The sequence below is a fragment of the Stenella coeruleoalba genome (genome assembly GCF_951394435.1).
Source record: "Stenella coeruleoalba genome assembly, chromosome: 1".
NCBI lineage: Eukaryota > Metazoa > Chordata > Mammalia > Artiodactyla > Delphinidae > Stenella > Stenella coeruleoalba.
Window position 1 is genome coordinate 137,695,534 of NC_137169.1, and position 20,765 is coordinate 137,716,298.

The 20,765-nt window shown below is 37.7% G+C and overlaps 1 protein-coding gene across 2 annotated transcripts in view; it reads left to right on the forward strand.

Annotated features, from left to right (window-relative positions):
* The window catches only part of KCTD3 (potassium channel tetramerization domain containing 3), a 71,097-nt gene that overhangs the window by 38,966 nt on the left and 11,366 nt on the right, over positions 1 to 20,765 (forward strand). For both annotated transcript variants that reach the window (XM_079945126.1, XM_079945127.1), the window contains exons 11-14: positions 6,171 to 6,258; positions 6,394 to 6,510; positions 8,404 to 8,574; positions 12,500 to 12,655. In XM_079945126.1, coding sequence (XP_079801252.1) covers positions 6,171 to 6,258; positions 6,394 to 6,510; positions 8,404 to 8,574; positions 12,500 to 12,655 — 532 coding nt within the window. The remainder of the gene's footprint in view (positions 1 to 6,170; positions 6,259 to 6,393; positions 6,511 to 8,403; positions 8,575 to 12,499; positions 12,656 to 20,765) is intronic.

The following is a 20,765-nucleotide window of genomic DNA, read 5'->3' on the forward strand; positions in this document are numbered from 1 at the left end:
CAGTTCTCATTGACGTAGCCATTTAAATCATGTGTTGAACTGACTTAAAGATGAAAGTAGTTAAAATAGTGGTCAGAGAACTGTAAGGGTCATCAGGGTGAACATTTAGGTGCCAGAACAGTAATGGAGAATGGGACAAAAAGCTAACTGATCCAGGTGCCCAGCTCCTCAGCAGAAGTGGTGTGTTGATCTGGAAGCTGCAGTCTGGGCAGAGGTAGGGTAATTGAATGTCGTGATTGGGCTGAGCTTGTGGAGGGACATTCTTAAGGGCGTACGGCCGCGCCTGAGATGCTGGGGAAATGGTGAGAGAATGAATGACTTCCGATGAGAGAGATGGCAATCGGAGAAAGTTAAATTTCATTCTAGATGGAGACATGGAAGTCATGTTTGTAGAAAAAATCTATTAGCCAAGAGTGGACCTTCCATATAGGCACAGAAAAGGCATTATAAAGGTTGTTACCATGAAAGTGATGGGCCAAGGAATGTGGGGAAGGACTGATCGAGGTTAATCTAAAGTTGAGGTGGAGGGAAGTCGATCAGAGGGATTCTTCAGCTGGTGATATTTCTGTAAAGAGGAATGTGGATTTTAATGGTTTATGGAAGATCTGCTCTCAGGTAAGTTGCGTGGCTCATTATGTCCAGCGAGCTTTTAGTGGCTCTGAGAAGCTGTGCTATCTGTGCCGTAGAACTCCCAAGGTGCATTTAGGTTTCTAAAGAAACATGTTTCCTTCTTTTTTTTTTTTATTTTTGTGGTACGCGGGCCTCTCACTGTTGTGGCCTCTCCCGTTGCGGAGCACAGGCTCCGGACGCGCAGGCTCAGCGGCCGTGGCTCACGGGCCCAGCCCGCTCCGCGGCATGTGGGATCTTCCCGGACCGGGGCACGAACCCGTGTCCCCTGCATCGGCAGGCGGACTCTCAACCACTGCGCCACCAGGGAAGCCCAGGAACATGTTTCTTTATTACCTTCTTTGTTTTTTACTAATGTCACAACTGCATATAAAAGTTTTCATATTTTGAGATCCCAAAAACTATACTAGCATCCTCAAAGTGGATACTTCACCTTAAGCGTTTAGTCCTGTATGTATAACCTGTTGCTTCTTGTTTGGTGTATGCATGAGTTGAAAACCATAGCTGACAAAGTAGGTTTGTTATTACATTTCAGGAAGACCTGGGGTAAGTCGAGCATTCATGCAGCAAACAAGCCTTACAACTTTTAGCCCAGATAGATGATTTATTTTTTTGGTGGTGCAGTGCAGAGCTAGGATGTAATGAAATCTCAGTGTCTGATCTGCAAACCTCAACGGACAGTTCTGACCTGAGGCTGGCTGCTGTGGCACTGGATGAGCGGGTTCTGATCTGGCCTTTAGCAACAGTTCTGCCCATGAGTGACACAGAAGGTACACAGGACAACTAGTGTAGTTTGTGACTCTCACTGTACAGTCAAGATTGATTTGAGGTATTTGAGTCAGACAAACGAGCCTGAGAGCGAGAGAGCAAGCGTTTTTGAGCCTAAAAGCGGTTGTGATATTTTGGTGTAGCAGTTTCTTATTAGGACAGCTTCAATAAAATGTTAATGAAAATTTTGTAAGAGTATTGTATCTGATTTGGGTAAGAAAAAAGAAAAATATTTTTAGAAGGAAAGTTTCAGTGTTTTCTTCTTTTTTTTGTTTAATTCCTCTTCATTAGACTTCAGAAGATTAATAATAAGGAATTAGTGTTTCAGATACATGGCCTAGGCTGAGTTACGTGGCAGAATAGTAACTTTAGGCATTATTTCCCAAGTTGTGCAAGTTTAAATTTAGATGTATATTGGAAACATAGATTATACATGTTTCATTCTCATATCAAAGCAGAGAGACAGTGTTGGAAGTTAGTCCTGGAAAGTCATTGTGTATCGTGATTGCTAAAGGATCAGAGAGCTCTGTCTGTGTTCATTCTGAAAGACGAGAGATCTTCAGCCAGAGTCACCATCTGAGTCACAGCCGGCCTCTAAATGAACAGTGGAGGACGAGCTTGAGGAGGAAATACTGGCTGTGGGAACAAGGAGTCAGAGTGAACTTCTGTGCTCTTATGGGCTGTGCCGGACAAGAACTAGGGAGGCTTATTTGATGTAGCTTCTCTTCTTTTGTGCTCTAATGCACTTGTAGCACTGATGTCACAAGTAGGGTTTGGTGGGATTTACTTTTTTGTTTTTATAATAGGTTTATGAACCCCTGCAAGTTAGGAACAAGAATAAGGTGGGCATTGGAATCTTAGGCCCAGAATTCATTGGAGAGGACTGACATTTGGGTGTCTTATTATGTCCTGAACACTATCCCAAGTACGTTGTATTTCTTACTTGGGATTTACAGTAATGTAGCTGAATTAGATCAATTATTGGTAAGAAGACTTGATATTTTGGTGTCTATTATGTACTGACCACTACCCTGAGTATGTTATATTTGCTTACTTAGGATTTACAGTAACATAGCTAAATCAGCTGACATATAGAAATATTGGGTAAAAATATTAAAACAGCATATATTGTATCTATATCAAGTATTGAATTACATTTATTTGTTTGTTTATACATATTTGCATGTCACGTATCAGAGTAAAGGCTCTGGGGTCTGGGGTTCTACCAGGCATAGGAGGCATGGCTTCATGGGACAGTGTAAACCAGCCTCCTGCAAAAAGCTGACGCTTTAAAGGTCTGCCTCAGTCCCTGAGAAGAAGAATGGGAAAATTTTGCTCAACAATTTTGGAACAAGAAAGCTTGACCTGTGTTTAGTGTCTTGGACTGGGGAGAGGTGGTGCAGGGGAAAACCATCAATGAGAAATTGAGACCAAAATAATCAAATTAGGAGTACAAATGTGCAAATTGAAAACACAAAGGTAAGTATGGGAACTCCAATTTGAGAAATTAATGTAAAAAGCTGGTCTAGGGCCATTTGCATTTCCAAATGTGGACATGAAACTGAACTTTCACAAATATGGTGCACAGGACTCTGCAGAAGAAATATTTTCTGCTGAAAGTGAGCCCATAACCTCCCCAAATTTGTAAACTACACATGAAACATGAAAGCAAATGAGGGAAAGTCATCAAATGTTAGCAGAGTCATCAAATGTTAGCAGTTAGAGTACAGATGTACCCCAAAGCTGAAAATAATTGAACAATTAGACAACTAATGTAGAATAAATTTCTGAAGTTATTTAATGAGATAGAAGAAGGACTAGACTATAACGAAGGAATAGGACCAGTCAGAAAAGAAGCAAAATGAAAGAGTAGAAATTTAAAGGTCACTGAAAATTAAAAACAAAATTCTGACTTAATGTGTTGAATAGAAGGACAATGAATTGACAGACACATTTGAAAAAAATCATTCACGCTGAAGCAGAAAGAGTGAGAAAATATGAAAAGAAAAAAATGAGAAAATCACTTTCAGAAAGGAACAGTGGAGGTGGGGCAATTTAGAAAAGATAATTGCTAACAATTTTGGAGAGTTGAAGAAAGACATGACTCTACTGATTAAAGAAATACATCAAGGCCAAATAAAATGAGAGTCACACTGACACACATGGTGATGTGTTGGGTTGGCAAAAAAGTTCATTAGGGTTTTTCCATAGGATCTTACGGGAAAACCTGAACGAACCTTTTGGCCAACCAATAATAGAAGATAAAAGTATCATAAAGGTGTCCACAGAGTTATGAGAGGTACACTGTAGTTAGACTTAAAACAGACTCTTCATCACCAGCAGTAGAATCCAGAAGACAATAGGCTATTCTCAAGTTAGTTGGGGAAATAACTTTCAACTTAGGATTTCATATCCAGCAAAACTATCATTCAAACATGAATGAGAGATGTTTTCAGATAATACAGACAAAGTTTGTCACTTATAACCTTCAGTGGAAGGACCTCTATAGAAATGCCCTTTGATAAGGTTATTTATACTTAGAAGAGGAAGTAGTGGAATACAATAAACATGACTAGCCAAAGAATTTGTAGATGTGTTGGTGACTCTAAATAAGTCTAAAAAGTAATGGGTGAGGGTTAAAACATACTGATGTTAAAAACAGTGGTCATCATGCAGGTAGAGATTGTGGTTAAAGGATTCTAGGGGCCTTGTGTTGCTTGGGAAGATAGTGATTTTCAAAATGTAAATCATTTAAATTTTTACATAGGAGTTAATGATAATCACTGCATGCAACGTTAGGAGAGAAAACCCACTTCCACCTTAGGTTTGTGACCACCGTGACTGAACCAAATATACTAATCAGTATGGTGTCTCAGGTTCCTGACGTGAAGCTGTTGGGGTAAAGAAGAGGAGGCCATGAAAGGCTGGCTCCTTGCTTATGCTGGGAGAGAAGAACTTAGTACCAACTCCTCTGTAACCTAACTTTACTTATCCTCTGCTTTCCCTGTTCTCCTTGTACTGAGGGGTAGACATGAGCAGAAAAGCAGGACGTGCTCAGGGGTTGCAGGAAAAGAGGTAGGAAGGCTCTAGTCCTGGAGCCCATCCTCCCAGGGAACTGAAAGGTCAGATATCTGTCTTGGACGTGCCTGGGAAAGCTCCAGGCCGCTGCTGCTCTTTCACTGAAAAATGGATCCAGAGGGAGAGGAATCTCATGGCCTTACCTATGCCCAGCCTCTGACTGTGAAGATTCTGGGTAGAATTGAAGCTCTTCTTGGAGTGCTGGAGCTAAAATGATGCACTTGGTGTAAGAAAATTGGTCAGTGAAGCAGCCTTCCCTCCATTTTTCAGACATCTTTACTCATATCACTGAGAAGTTGTCGGTGTTTACCTGCTACGAAACGTGTTGGCTCTGATGAGACAGAAACCTGACCTGGGGTTGGGGGTGATCATTGAGTCTTTGCAGAGAGATTTCTAGTGTAACTTACAACCATGCAGGACACCAGAAGGCACACACAGAAATTAGGGTCATGGACATGAACGGCTTCTAGGAATCATTATTTCCAAGTTTTAGCTGTTTTTAAATTTGTGTTTTTAGTTAGACTCTTTTGCTGTATTTGCTGTTCTGTCAGAAGTGTGCTTTTCCCTTTCTCTACCTAACTCCTAGTTAGTTTTTTAGTTTTCAAGCTTTACTTTCTTTTTGAACTTTTCCTTGATCTTTGTGCTTCTCCCTGGACTGGGGTTGAGATGGGAATCCTTTCTCCCTCTTCTATGATTGTATTGCACACCCTGTTTATACATTAAATAATGTATAATGTATACTGTGATAGGCATTAATGTGCTTATCACATTATAATTGTCTTTATTTTTCTTTCTTGCCCACAAGTTTCTAAGCTTCTACAGAGCAAAAGTGATATTTCACATCCCTTATCCATTCCAGTACTTGTTCACCTGGATAATATCTGGTACATAAAAAGTGTTTCATTTAAATGTTGTGTGTAAACTTTCACATGCATGTCTGGCCTGGCTGTACATTGGGATGATTCAGTTTGATCTCATCGCCAGTACAATAACACTTTTTGTTTGTTTTTCGTTTTGTTTTATAGTAAAAATCATGCCCTTTGCTTTTCTCTTGGCACACACATAGGCATTCATTAATTTGTAACTAGACTGATTTGCTTGGAAAACTGATTTTTTTTAATTCTAGTACTTGAAAAAATAAAAGCATTTGAGAACTTGTTTGGCCATTTCCTAGGAAATAGACGTGAAGTATTTAGTGGGGAATATGAAAGTAGAGAAGACTGCCTTTTCGAAGAAATGGTAATGAACTACCAAGGGAGCAAGTGCTATCTAGAAATCGGTTGATCTGTTTTCTAGTTCTGATTCTGGGCAGGTCATTTCATCTCTTCTATGAGAGAGACAAGGGAGAAAGGGGCCTGGTCAGACTTGGTTTTCCAGTCCTAAAGTGTGCTGTGACCTCACAGTCATGTGCAGAAAAAGGAAATGAGTAAATTCTGAAAGGAAAGTGCTGCTGTTGGAAATAAAAAATTTTTTAGAAAAGCTTTAAAAGGTCAGAGTTCCCCTTGGAGGTGTGCGTGCGTGCGTGTGTGTGTGTGTGTGTGTGTGTGTGTGTGTGTAAAGAAAGTATTTTCTAAGCCCTACTTAAATCGGATATTAGTATCCTTTTTATTAAAAGACTCAAAAATTTTGAGGAAATTGAGCAGAAAATATAGATTGTAATTAATAACTGACATCTAACAATATTCTCACTACATCAGGTTCAAGACGTTGTTCCTATAACTAGTTATGACACTGCTGGGTCGTTCCTTCTCCTGGGATGTAACAATGGATCAATATATTATATAGGTAAGTGGTCAGACACTTAGTATGGTCCTATTTAGTATGATTTTTAAAATGAGAACAAGAAAATATTACCTTTTTTAGTTTTAAATAGATTCACTATTTATTTTAATGCTATTTAATTTTTTTTTTACTTTTTAGATATGCAGAAGTTCCCTTTGCGAATGAAGGATAACGATCTTCTTGTAACTGAACTTTATCATGATCCTTCAAATGATGCTATTACTGCTCTGAGTGTTTACCTCACACCCAAAACAAGTTAGTGCATAGAAAAATTATTATAAATTGTTGGAGTTCTTTTGATAATGTATGTTTATTCGTTGGTTTATTGTAACACTAATCTGGCCCTTTGTTTTGGTGAACTGCAGTGCTGAGGATTTCATCTCTTAGAGTCTAATGTTTATGTTTGGTTTTATACTGAAGTCAGACATGACCAGTAAACATAATCTGAGGTGGGAAGTTAGAACTTTCCCTCTTGTGAATTGTATTGTTAAGCCCTACTATTATAATAATAACTAAAATTATTTGTTAAACTTATCTGCACATTTACCTTCCTATGACAGCTGATTTCATTTTGGAATTAAGAGCTTTATTTTTTTTTTCACAACAATAACAACAACGAAAGCTTTTAGACTTTTAATCTCTATTGAAAATTTCTCTGGGAAATTTTAAATTTAAGTTTTGGAAAACCTCAGTATCCATAACTTATTGCTTTTTCAAAGGCCATTGCAATGAAATTAACAAACTAGCTCTGTAAATTATTAAGAATTTTTATATTCTAGAGTGAAAGATAAACATAAATGGGAAATTCAAAATTTATCTGTAATGAAAGGAATTCTAGGAAATACTTACATGTGGCTAGTAATATTAATAGTTTGAATACGTTACTTGTGTAATCATTTCATTGAATGCATTGTAATAAATCATTATCTTCGGTATGAAAGAAAGAAAGATTCTGGTGTGCACAGATGATTTTGATTGAAATTGTAGGATTTAAACTATGTTGCTCCAGAACAGAGGTCAGCAAACCATGCTCTTTTTATTAATAGTTTTATGTATTGTCTTTGGCTGCTTTTCTGCAACTGTGACAGAGTCGAGTGGCTGTACAGAGACAGTGTGGCATGCAAAGTTTAAACTATTTGCTTTTTATAGAAAGTTTGCTGACCCCTGCTCTAGAATGAGATATGCTCCCCTCCCCGGCCCCAGTCTAATTAAAAAGGGAGAATAAAACTTCTTTTGTGGTGGCAGTGTCTTCTTTTAAGACACAAGAATGGAGTTGCCTTTTAAGTTTTGAGAAGTGTTTTCCATAGCATGCCCTTTTCCTTCGATTCCAGTATTTTCACGTGAATCAGAAAGAACAGCTATCAAAGCTAAGAGGTTCTCTGTGACGCTTTTAAGGAATGTAGGTCACTGAACTCCATTCTGTCTTAAATATATGATGGAATCTGGGCACTTGTTTGAAAAAAAAGCCACAGATGAACCTGACGTCATGAGCTAGTTGTATATAATTAGAAGAGAACAACATACGTAAATGTGATGTAAGCAATGGAATGGATATATTTTCCCATAGTTATAACAGTTTTGAAACTGTTGAATAGTACATGGATTACTTGATTATTCAAAGAGAAGATTCAATATTGTGGCAGAAGTAAAACAGATGGTCATTCGAGGCTAGAAATAATATGGAGTATTGCTTTAGGAATACTGTGTTGTGTCAGTGGTGTTCTTAGCAGGTCAGATTTATTCCTTAAACATTTAATGAGTACCTACTATGTCTCAGGCACTCTGTAAGGTGATATAGATTAAAAAATGATTATGATTCAGTCTCTTATCAATAAAGAGTAGAGGTAGATAGACATGGAAATAGAGAATTGGGGTGTTACAGTTGCTCTGACAGAACCTAATACATAGTACAAGGGAGAGAGTGAACAATTCTATATTGGAGTGAGTGTTAGGAAAGGATTTGTAAAGGAAAGAATGAATTTAAGATGGTCAGAGAAGTCTTAAGATTTCTTTGCTGAGCTGGATTTGGGGCTGATAACAAGTGCTGAATCCAGCTCTGCCTCTTCTATCACAGGGAACACTTTGCAAGGGCAGCTTTCTTTTTATTGTCTTCTGTTATATCACCTTTCAATTTTTGATTTTGGTTAGGTGTCAGTGGTAACTGGATTGAGATTGCCTATGGTACGAGCTCTGGAGCAGTACGAGTAATTGTGCAGCACCCAGAGACGGTTGGGTCAGGCCCTCAGCTTTTTCAGACCTTCACAGTTCACCGAAGTCCCGTCACAAAAATCATGCTCTCAGAGAAGCATCTTGTATCAGGTAAAGTGATTTTATTAGTACTGGTAAGGAGGTCTACCTCATGTCATGTAAAACCTTGCCTTGGGTGTTATTTTTTAGACTCCTACAAATTAAAAGAATATAAAAGCAGTGTTTTATGTAAGAAAAACACACCAGAAAAAGTGGTAGAAAAGTTTAATAACTGAAGAAATACTATGATTGTCTTCTGAGGTTTCTTTGATATTGTCTGGTTGTAGTATACATAAATTTAGAAGGCATCATATCTTTTATTTACTCTCTATTTTAATATTTGGTTCTTATGGCATATTTTACTTCAGAATATTTATCATAATCCTGTTGAAGAATGTTTTATTAGAGAAATTTTTCAAGTATGAATATAATATAAATTTGGTTGTGTTGTCTTAAGGTTTAATGCTAAAGTTAGTAGAATGTTAGTAGTCTAACATCAACTACTGTTAAAAATTAGTAAAATGTGTAAAGAGATGTGAAGAAAATAACATTTGTGGGTTTGTTGTTCTTCATAGTCATATACGTTTCTAACATTTAGATACTAATTTGATACTTAAAAAATTAGTTACAGATTTTCAAGCAAAATTAGCCTGACACAAAATAAAATGATCACAAAGTAAAATTCCATCATGAGATTCAATGTCTATGATAGATGATTTCTGAAAGCGTTGATGAAAATTGAATTGAGTCAGGTTTATCAGTAGTTTGCTTTTTTAAAACAATCTTGCATTAAATCTTTTGTAGATCAGCTCCTGCCTAACTTAAATTTTTATAAACATCCTTTTCATGCATCAGCTTTGTTTATATGAAGACTACCTAATATAAAAAGATGCTGCATCTTTCACTAATTAAACACCAAATGGAGCTGAAATACCTTGTCCATATATGAACGGATGGATGGATGGATGAATATGCTTTTATTGAATGTCTCATTGTTTTGGATGTAATTATGCCTTTCTGAAACAGTCTCTTTTTTAATCTTTCATAGAGCAGTACTCATCTAATATCTGCCTCGCTGAGGAGTTTTTCTCACTCTGTATGGCTGGTTCCTCCTCTTTTGCCCAGTTACTAAGTGTTGGATTGCCTCAGATCTCTTTCTAGATTTTCCATTCTTTGTCTGTACTTTCCCTGGTGATTTGAATATTATTATCTACATGCCAGTGACTCCCAGACTTGCCCTTCACCTGTGACCATCCACAGAGTTCCAAATTGTATATCCAGTGCTTGTGCTTAGTATTTGGTTGTATGTTTAATAGGCATCTCTAAATTAACCTAGATAAAATAGTACTTTTGATTTCTGTCTCAAAAGCCATCTTAGTATACAATATCACTACTCATTTACCCAAGCTGAAAATCTAGGAATCACACTTGATTCTTCCCTTTTTCTCACTGCACCCGCCTCCCCCTGCCCTCCACATAACGTGTAATACATCAGTAGGTCCCGTTTCTCTGCTTCAACATACATCACAAGTCTGATTACTTCACTTTGTGTCCATTGCTGCCAGCCCCTTAGCTCAAATCAGCATTTCTCCCCTAGGTTACTCCATTCTTTCCCTGTTTCTGTCTTGGCTCTCTATGGTACATGTTCCACACAGCAGCCAGAAATATCTTTAGAAATGCAAAGCAGGACTTCCCTGGTGGCGCAGTGGTTAAGAATCCGCCTGCCAATGCAGGGGGCACGGATTCGAGCCCTGGTCCAGAAAAATCCCACATGCCGTGGAGCAACTAAGCCCGTGTGTGCCACAGCTACTGAGCCTGTGCTCTAGAACCCGCGAGCCACAACTACTGAGCCTGTGTACCTAGAGCCCGTGCTCTGCGACAAGAGAAGCCACCGCAATGAGAAGCCCGTGCACCGCAACGAAGAGTAGCCCCTGCTCACTGCAACTAGAGAAAGTCCACACAGAGCAACGAAGACCCAATACAGCCAAAAATAAATAAATAAATAAATAAAATTTATTTTAAAAAAAAGAAAAAGAAATGCAAAGCAGATCTGATTTCCGATGGCTTCTTTCTGTTTATAGAATGAACAGAATGAACAGATTAATACGGCTCTTCCTGTTCCGGATCCTGCTCACCTGCTCACCACGCCTCCCATGTCACTTTTCTTACTGCTCATGATACCTAACTCATTGGCTTTTCTATTTCTTAAAATTGCCTTAGAAACTTTGCACTTGTTCTTTTCATTTGACATCTTCTTTCTTAGATGGTTGTTTCGCTGTCTCTCCTTGACATTCAGGTCCCATTTCAAATACCTCCTCAGTGAGGCCTCCTTGGCCACCCTGTCTAAACTAGCCAGCCCTCTGTCTAACAGGCACTTTCTGCTATCAGTATGTTGATTTGTTTTCTTCACAGACTTATCGCTTTGTTTCTTATTTATCATCTCTTTCCCTCTTCTAGAATATAGTAAGTTTCTACAGCAGCAGAAGCTTTTGTTCTCCACCCTATTCTCAGCACTTAGCATAGTCCTTACGAATAAATGTTGTATAAAATGAGGTAATTTGGTCCCGTGAGAAAATAGACTATTTCTTTGCAAGATTGTTTTGATGTTTAAATGACAATGCCATACTCAGTAGCAGTTGATATTACTTTGATGGTAATGATGTTATTGTTGGATGTGATGTCAAAGAGCTACGTAGTTAAATTTGCATTTTAACAACAAGTATTTCATGTAGGTTTGAAATGTTAGATAATGATTAATACTAACAAAATTGCATAATTGCATTATTTTTTGAATTTTATTTTTTATACAGCAGGTTCTTATTATCTACTTTATACATATTAGTGTATATATGTCAATCCCATAGTTGCATTTTTGAGTCAGCTAGAAGTATTTGTTATTTTTCTGAATCCTAGTAAGCTTAATAATGAAATTAGGAAATTATTTCCCATGAAGCTGATTCAGTAGCCTAGAAGTAAATGTCTTCTTTTTCACCAGAAAACTGGCATCCTGAGAACTGAGAATTTTGTTGTATAAGTAACATATGTACACTTTTTATTCTTATTGCTGTCTGCCAAAATTAAATTTCTGAAGTTTTGTTTAAAATATGCAACTGTGACATTTTATCCAGTAGGAAATGTTGTGTGCATATAAGAAGTTTTGGATACTTTCCTAGTAGATACTGATGAGTTCATAATAAATGGCAAATTAATACATTTTTTATTAAGGCACGCCGCAAAAGTATAGTTCTTACATTAATGATATCATTTTTTTGGTTTACAGTTTTTAGCAGAGTATCTATTCAGACAGAAAAAACAGCAGAAATAGATTACTTGTTAGGAGATATCTCAATATATACCCACTTAATATTACCGTGAAAAAATAAAGCTAATTGGAATATGTTTTTTAAATGCAGACTCTCATATAAAAATAATTCTCAGCTTTAGTATTGAAATCTTAATTTTTCTTGATGCAACTGTGAATGAGCAATAAATAACTGGTTCCTATAAGCTTTTTGACAAATGTTATTTGTGCCAGTAAATTCTCAGTAGCTCCTGATCTTGGTTGTTTAATATTGGAGTAACATAAGCAGAAACAATTTATATGGTTGGAAAAAATAAACTAGGCAACTTGTTTACAATGGAGTTTAGCCACAGAACAGAAAAATATTCAGCATCTTCTCTCTTACATACACATTTTTTTTAACCTTCTCTAAATTCATACCCTACAGGCTACTTTTATAAGGATCCATAGATTTTACTTATATACCTTATATTTGCAGCAAGGTAAACCATATTCAGTTATCTCATTTTTGTTGGCTAGGTACAAATTAAGTGTAATTTTAAGATAAGTAAGCTGTTTGCCACTCAAAATGTGCTACGATCTGTTTTCTGTAAATTATAGTGAAAAAAGTTAAAATATGTTTATAAAGGTGATTTTGTTGGTGCTCTCATAATCTATATTTATTAACAACTGTTGTGTGCTCTCTTTCTCTCCTAGTCTGTGCAGATAATAATCATGTCCGGACATGGACGGTAACACGATTCAGAGGAATGATCTCTACTCAGCCAGGTTCTACTCCTCTAGCATCGTTCAAGATACTGTCCCTGGAGGAGACAGAAAGCCATGGAAGCTATTCCTCTGGAAACGACATAGGTGAGCTAGATCTTTTGGGGGGACATTTTCAAGTACTGTGTAGGCAATGCTGAAGAAGTATATTATCTGTAGTAGAAACCTAAAAAGGAGTTTTAAATATAGGTTTTTCATTTTCACTTTGAAACTCATTTAAAACAGAAGTTTAATCTTTTTCTGATTAAGTTCTATGAAGTCACAAAATATACATTTTTTTTGACTTTATGAAGGTACAAAAATGATACACATTTAATAGAAACAGTACTTTGAATTTTGAACTTTTCCCGGGCTAGGGATATGTGGTACCATATTCTCTCGTGGTGACAGGCGGCAGCAGCAGGCCAAAGTTCCCAGGCAGCCACGTGACCACAAAGGTAAACAAGTGATGTGCTTAGAATCAGTCTGTACCCACATAGCCATTCTCTTTTTCACTTTCAGTATTCAGTACATTACATGAGATATTCAATACTTTACTATAAAATGGACTCCGTATTAGATGATTTTGCCCAACTGTAGGCTAATGTGAGTGTTCTGAGCACACTTAAGGTAGGCTAGGGTAAGCTATGATGTTTGGTAGCTTAGGTGTACTAAATGCATTTTTTTTTTTTTTTTTTGCGGTACGCGGGCCTCTCACTGTTGCGGCCTCTCCCGTTCAGGAGCACAGGCTCCAGACGCGCAGGCTCAGCGGCCATGGCTCACGGGCCCAGCCACTCCGCGGCATGTGGGATCTTCCCGGACCGGGACACGAACCCGTGTCCCCTGCATCGGCAGGCGGACTCTCAACCACTGCGCCACCAGGGAAGCCCCCCTAAATGCATTTTTGACTTAGGATATTTTCAATTTAGGAGTAATTTATCGGGACATAACCCCATCATAAGTTGAGGAAAATCTGTATTATAGCATCATTTTTCATTGTTTAAAAAGTTGAGGACTTTCGTGGTAGCGCGGTGGTTAAGAATCCGCCTGCCAATGCAGGGGACATGGGTTCGAGCCCTGGTCCGGGAAGAACCCACATGCCGTGGAGCAACTAAGCCCGTGCACCACAACTACTGAAGCCCACAGGCCTAGAGCCTGTGCTCTGCCACAACAGAAGCCACCGCAGTGAGAAACCTGTGCACCGCAACGAAGAGTAGCCCCCGCTCGCCGCAACTAGAGGAAGCCCACGTGCAACAATGAAGACCCAATGCAGCCCAAAATAAATAAAAGTTGAGAGCACATTTTTTATCTTACTAGCATTTCCTGATTTAAGTGATATTATCTCCAAATGCTAACCACTTTTGTTTATAATTAAAAGCCATAATGGCTGTACACATTTGAAACTTGAAATACTTTTTTCCTTCGTTGCTAATAATTAACCTGAAAATAGATTTGAAGCTGGAAAAGGGCTGGTGTTCTTACATACTGAGAGTGGTTTTGATGGCATCCATTAGTAAACAGTGTAGGATGTCTCTACTGATTTCAGCAAAGGGTATATAAAGTTAGTTATAACAAATCAATTTCTCCCTACACCATACATACACACAAACAGTCTTCATGGAGGTAGATCATTTTCCTCAAGGATCTGTTTGAAGGAACTAATGCACCTTGTAGATCATCTTGTATAAGCAGAAATTATAGCACTGATGGAAAACGAGGAGTGGATCAGAATTGTTATGCATGAAACTATTAAATGTATGTCCATCAGGATATTTGCTCCCACAGTAAAGATTTCAAAAATAGTTATCTTTAAGAAATGTAAGCTTCTGAAGAGAATTGTAGTACCACAGTCTTAGTATTTTTAGAAAGAGAACTGCTCAGTGTTGTCACTTTTATCAGTTGCTGTGCGATTCCAGTTCCCAGTGTGATGATAGGCACTGAAAGTTTTATTTGAACATTTTTTTTCCAGCTTTATTGAGATATAATTGACATATAACATAGTGTAAGGTAAAGGTGTAGCATCAACAGATATTGTGTACTTTTGCTCCAGGCATTAGAAATCTAAAAAATTGCAGTGAACATCGACTTACACTATAGTGAGCGGTGGGAATAAAAAGCAAACGATTGTATTTTGCACACTGCTCAAGTGCATAGGGCGGAAAGCCCCCAGGAGAGAGTGCTAGTCTGTGTGCTGGGTGTTGTAGCATACACTCACATTTAATCTTTTGGACAATTTTATGGGGTAGATCTTATCCCCACTTAACTTTGACAGAAACCAATGTTCAGGCAGAGCACTTCACAGAGGTCTTAATGTTGGAACTGAGAGAGGCGGCAGGGGGTGATGCTAGGAGTTTGAACTGAGATGTGAAGGTGTAAGTTCTAGGACAGGGACATTCCTGGAAGGGAAAGCAGCATGTTAAAAGGATAGAGGCCAATAGAACCTGGCAGGTTTGGCAAATGTCAAGAACGTCATTAATTGTTGGTATGTAGCTGAGAATAGTAGGACATGAGACTAGGTAGATAGGCAGGCGTCAGATCAGGGAGCACATGTGTAATGTGAATAAAAGATATTTAGAAGCAGCCCTGTAAATTACTTAAGACAGTCATATGTAAAATGTTTAAAAGGGCCAGGGAGATGTTTTTTCTTTTCTGTTCATAGTTTCATTTAAAAAAAATATCCTAAGAGGTAGACATGTAGACTAGTGGAACAGAATAGAAAGTCCAGTGTCAGTGGGGGTGGTTGGGGTGGAGTGTAGATGGTAAAGGGGAATGGAGTAACAGATACTGGAAACAGCTGTGCCAGAAAGAAATGGAGCTAGTTAGAAGGTGAGTACATTCAAAGGTCATATTTTTGAGTCCTCTTCTTCCCCGTTGAAGATAACAGAGATGTAAGGATATTTTTTTGTGTTCTCTGAAGGAAAGGTGCTAATTAGGGCAAAAGTGTTGGGGAAACTATAAGAGGGGAGGTATGGATAATTACTTAAGGTATGAAGTTATGTGAGAATCTCACATCAGTAATAAAATTTGAGGGGGAGGGAAGATATAGTCCCGTAATCCTCTTTCCTAGTTATTTCACCCGTCGTCAATATTTTGACTTTGTTTATGGGTTATTGAGTGAGGACTGTCTTTTCATTTCAATAGAATTAGACTTCAGAGAGTTGTGCAGGAATTGGGCAACTGCATAGCTTAGTGAAAAGCCAGACAGCTTGGGTTTGGATTCCAGTTCCATCAAGTAGAACTTAAGAGATCTTTGGTTAACTAACCTGTTGGTGCCTTACTCTTCTCGTTTGTAAAATGGAGATGATAATAGTGCATCCTTTATGTGGTTGTTACGATGATTCAAATGAGTGATTTGTAAAGCATGTAGTGTGGTACATAGTAAGCATAAGTATTTGCTAACTAATAAGAGTGTTATTCTGTTTATTAATTAGGTATGATTCACATAAGATAACGGGATATACTATCTTTAAAAAATGTGTTGTACATCACATACTTTTTGTGAATGATGAGTTGATATTTAGCTAATGAGTATTGGGAAAGAATTATTAAAATTTTATGTGTAAGTTTTGCATAAAAACACTTTATATTGTTCACATTCTTTCTAAAACATATGAGCCATTTTCCTACCTTGCCAAGTACAATAAAGTAAAAATAATTGAATTTACCTTTTAGATTGAAATCCTTGAAGGGTACAACAGGCTCTGATAAATGAAATTCTACTTAATGAAGTTGTACTTTATTTTTTAAGATTTTGCATGTTAAGTTTTCAAAAAAAGTAACATCAATACATAAAGTAACTTCATTTATACATCCCTTTCTTGAAGTGATAAGAAACTGAGCACATTCTGAAAGATAGTAAATGTAGAGCTTCTATTTTAACAGGTCTCCTTCTAGTACTCTTAATGTATAGTCTCAAGCAAATTATTGCCTTCAGTTTTTACAGTCTTAGTGCATAAAATATAATTTTGAAAAGTTATATAAAAATTTTTATGAGTTTTTGAATTATTTTTTTATACAGCAGGTTTTTTTAACATCTTTATTGGAGTATAATTGCTTTACAGTGGTATGTTAGTTTTTGCTTTATAACAAAGTGAATCAGCTATACATATACATATATCTCCAAATCTCTTCCCTCTTGGGTCTCCCTCCCTCCCACCTTCCCTATCCCACCCCTCTAGGTGGTCCAAATGCACCAAACTGATCTCCCTGTGCTATGCTGCTGCTTCCCACTAGCTATCAATTTTACATTTGGTAGTGTATATACGTCCATGCCACTCTCTCACTTTGTCCCAGCTTACCCTTCTCCCTTCCCATATCCTTAAGTACATTCTGTAGTAGGTCTGCGTCTTTATTCCTGTCCTGCCCCTAGGTTCTTCATAACCAGTTTTGTTTGTCTGACTTACTTCACTCTGTATGACAGACTCTAGGTCCATCCACCTCACTACAAATAACTCAATTTCGTTTCTTTTTATGGCTGAGTAATATTCCATTGTGTATATGTGCCACATCTTCTTTATCCATTCATCTGTTGATGGACACTTAGGTTCCTTCCATGTCCTGGTTATTGTAAATAGAGCTGCAGTGAACATTGTGGTACATGACTCTTTTTGAATTATGGTTTTCTCAGGGTATATGCCCAGTAGTGGGATTGCTGGGTCATATGGTAGTTCTGTTTTTGGTTTTTTAAGGAACCTACATGCTGTTCTCCATAGTGGCTGTACCAATTTACATTCCCACCAACAGTGCAAGAGGGTTCCCTTTTCTCCACACCCTCTCCAGCATTTATTTGTAGATTTTCATGATGGCCATTCTGACTGGTGTGAGGTGATAACTCATTGTGGTTTTGATTTGCATTTCTCTAACGATTAATGACGTTGACCGTTCTTTCGTGTGTTTGTTGGCAATCTGTACATCTTCTTTGGAGAAATGTCTATTTAGGTCTTCTGCCCATTTTTGGATTGGGTTGTTTGTTTTTTTGATATTGAGCTGCATGAGCTGCTTGTAAATTTTGGAGATTAATCCTTTGTCAGTTGCTTCATTTGCAAATATTTTCTCCCATTCTGAGGGTTGTCTTTTTTTTTTTTTTTTTTTTTTTTTGCGGTACGCAGGCCTCTCACTGTTGTGGCCTCTCCCATTGCGGAGCACAGGCTCCGGATGCGCAGAGTCAGTGGCCGTGGCTCACAGGCCTACCCGCTCCGCGGCATGTGGGATCTTCCCGGATCAGGGCATGAACCCGTGTCCCCTGCACTGGCAGGTGGACTCTCAACCACCACGCCACCAGGGAAGCCCTGAGGGTTGTCTTTTCGTCTTGTTTATGGTTTCCTTTGCTGTGCAAAAGCTTTTAAGTTTCATTAGGTCCCATTTCTTTCTTTTTGTTTTTATTTCCATTTCTCGAGGAGGTGAGTCCAAAAGGATCTTGCTGTGATTTATGTCATAGAGTGTTCTGCCTATGTTTTCCTCTACGAGTTTTATAGTGTCTGGCCTTACACTTAGGTTTTTAATCCATTTTGAGTTTATCTTTGTGTATGGTGTTAGGGAGTGTTCTAGTTTCATTCTTTTACATGCACCTGTCAAGTTTTCCCAGCACCACTTATTGAAGAGGCTATCCTTTCTCCACTGTACATTCCTGCCTCCTTTATCAAAAATAAGGTGACCATATGTGCATGGGTTTATCTCTGGGCTTTCTATCCTGTTCCATTGATTTATATTTCTTTTTTTGTGCCAGTACCATATTGTCTTCATTACTGTAGCTTTGTAATATAGTCTGAAGTCAGGGAGCCTGATTCCTCCAGCTCCGTTTTTCTTTCTCAAGATTGCTTTGGCTATTCGTGGTCTTCTGTGTTTTCATTACAAATTGTGAAGTTTTTTGTTCTACTTCTGTGAAAAATGCCAGTGGTAGTTTGATAGGTATTGCATTGAATCCCTAGATTGCTTTGGGTAGTATAGTCATTTTCACAATGTTGATTCTTCCAATCCAAGAACATGGTCTATCTCTCCATCTGTTTATATCAGGTCTTTTGTCTCCTTAGGTAGGTTTATTCCTAGATAATTTATTCTTTTTGTTGCAATGGTAAATGGGAGTGTTCCCTTAATTTTCTTTCAGATTTTTCATCATTAGTGTATAGGAATTCAAGAGATTTCTGTGCATTAATTTTGTATCCTGCTACTTTACCAAATTCATTGATTAGCTCTAGTAGTTTTCTGGTAGCATCTTTAGGATTCTCTATGTATAGTAGCATGTCATCTGTAAAAAGTGACAGCTTTACTTCTTCCTTTCCGATTTGGAATCCTTTTATTTCTTTTTATTCTCTGATTGCTGTGGCTAAAACTTCCAAAACAATGTTGAATAATAGTGGTGAGAGTGGGCAACCTTGTCTTGTTCCTGATCTTAGTGGAAATGGTTTCTGTTTTTCACCATTGAGGACGATGTTAGCTGTGGGTTTGTCATATACGGCTTTTATTATATTGAGGTAAGTTCCCTCTATGCCTACTTTCTGGAGGGTTTTTATCATAAATGGGTGTTGAATTTTGTCGAAAGCTTTCTCTGCATCTATTGAGATACCATGTGGTTTTTATTCTTCAGTTTGTTAATGTGGTGTATCACATTAATTGGTCTGTTATATTGAAGAATCCTTGCATTCCTGTGATAAACCCCACTCGATCATGGTGTATGATCCTTTTAATGTGCTGTTGGATTCTGTTTGCTAGTATTTTGTTGAGCATTTCTGTATCTATGTTCATCCGTGATATTGGCCTGTAGTTTTCTTTGTGACATCTTTGTCTGTTTTTGGTATCTGGTTGATGGTGGCCTTGTAGAATGAGTTTGGGAGTGTTCCTCCCTCTGCTATATTTTGGAAGAGTTTGAGAAGGGTAGATGTTAGCTTGTCTCTAAATGTTTGATAGAATTTGCCTGTGAAGCCATCTGGTCCTGGGCTTTTGTTTGTTGGATAGTTTTTAATCACAGTTTCAATTTCAGTGCTTGTGATTCATCTGTTTATATTTTCTGTTTCTTCCTGGTTGTGCTTTTCTAAGAATTTGTCCAATTCTTCCAGGTTGTCCATTTTATTGGCATATAGTTGCCTGTAGTAATCTCTCATGATCCTTTGTATTTCTGCAGTGCCAGTTGTTACTTCTTTTTCATTTCTAATTGTACTGATTTGAGGCTTCTCCCTTTTTTGCTTCATGAGTCTGGCTGATGGTTTATCAATTTTGTTCATCTTCTCAAAGAACCAGGTTTTAGTTTTTTTGATCTTTGCTATTGTTTCCTTCATTTCTTTTTCACTTATTTCTGATCTGATATTTATGATTTCTTTCCTTCTGCTAACTTAGGGGTTTTTTTGTTCTTCTTTCTATAATTGTTTTAGGTGTAAGGTTAGGTTGTTTATTTGAGATGTTTCTTGTTTCTTAAGGTAGGATTGTATTGCTATAAACTTTCCTCTTAGAACTGCTTTTGCTGCATCCAGTATGTTTTGGGTCGCCGTGTTTTCATTGTCATTTGTTTCCTGGTAGTTTTTGATTTCCTCTTTGATTTCTTCAGTGATCTCTTGGTTATTAAGTAGTGTGTTATTTAGCCTCCATGTGTTTGTATTTCTTTCAGATTTTTTCCTGTAATTGATATCTAGTCTCATAGCGTTGTGGTCGGAAAAGATACTTGATACAATTTCAATTTTCTTAAATTTACCAAGGCTTGATTTGTGAGCCAAGGTATGATCTATCCTTGAGAATGTTCCATGAGCACTTGAGAAGAAAGTGTATTCTGTTGTTTTTGGATGGAATGTCCTATATATATCAGTTAAGTCCATCTTATTTCATGTATCATTTAAAGCTTGTGTTTCCTTATTTATTTTCATGTTGATGATCTGTCCATTGGTGAAAGTGGGGTGCTAAAGTCCCCTACTATGATTGTGTTACTGTCAATTTCCCCTTTTATGGCTGTTAGTATTTGCCTTATGTATTGAGGTGCTCCTATGTTGGGTGCATAAATATTGACCATTGTTATATCTTCTTCTTGGATCGATCCCTTTATCATTATGTAGTGTCCTTCTTTGTCTCTTGTAATAATCTTTGTTTTAAAGTCTATTTTGTCTGATACGAGAATTGCTACTCCAGCTTTCTTTTGATTTCCATTTGCATGGAATGTCTTTTTCCAAACCCTCACTTTCAGTCTGTGTGCGTCCTTAGGTCTGTAGTGGGTCTCTTGTAGACAGCACATATACGG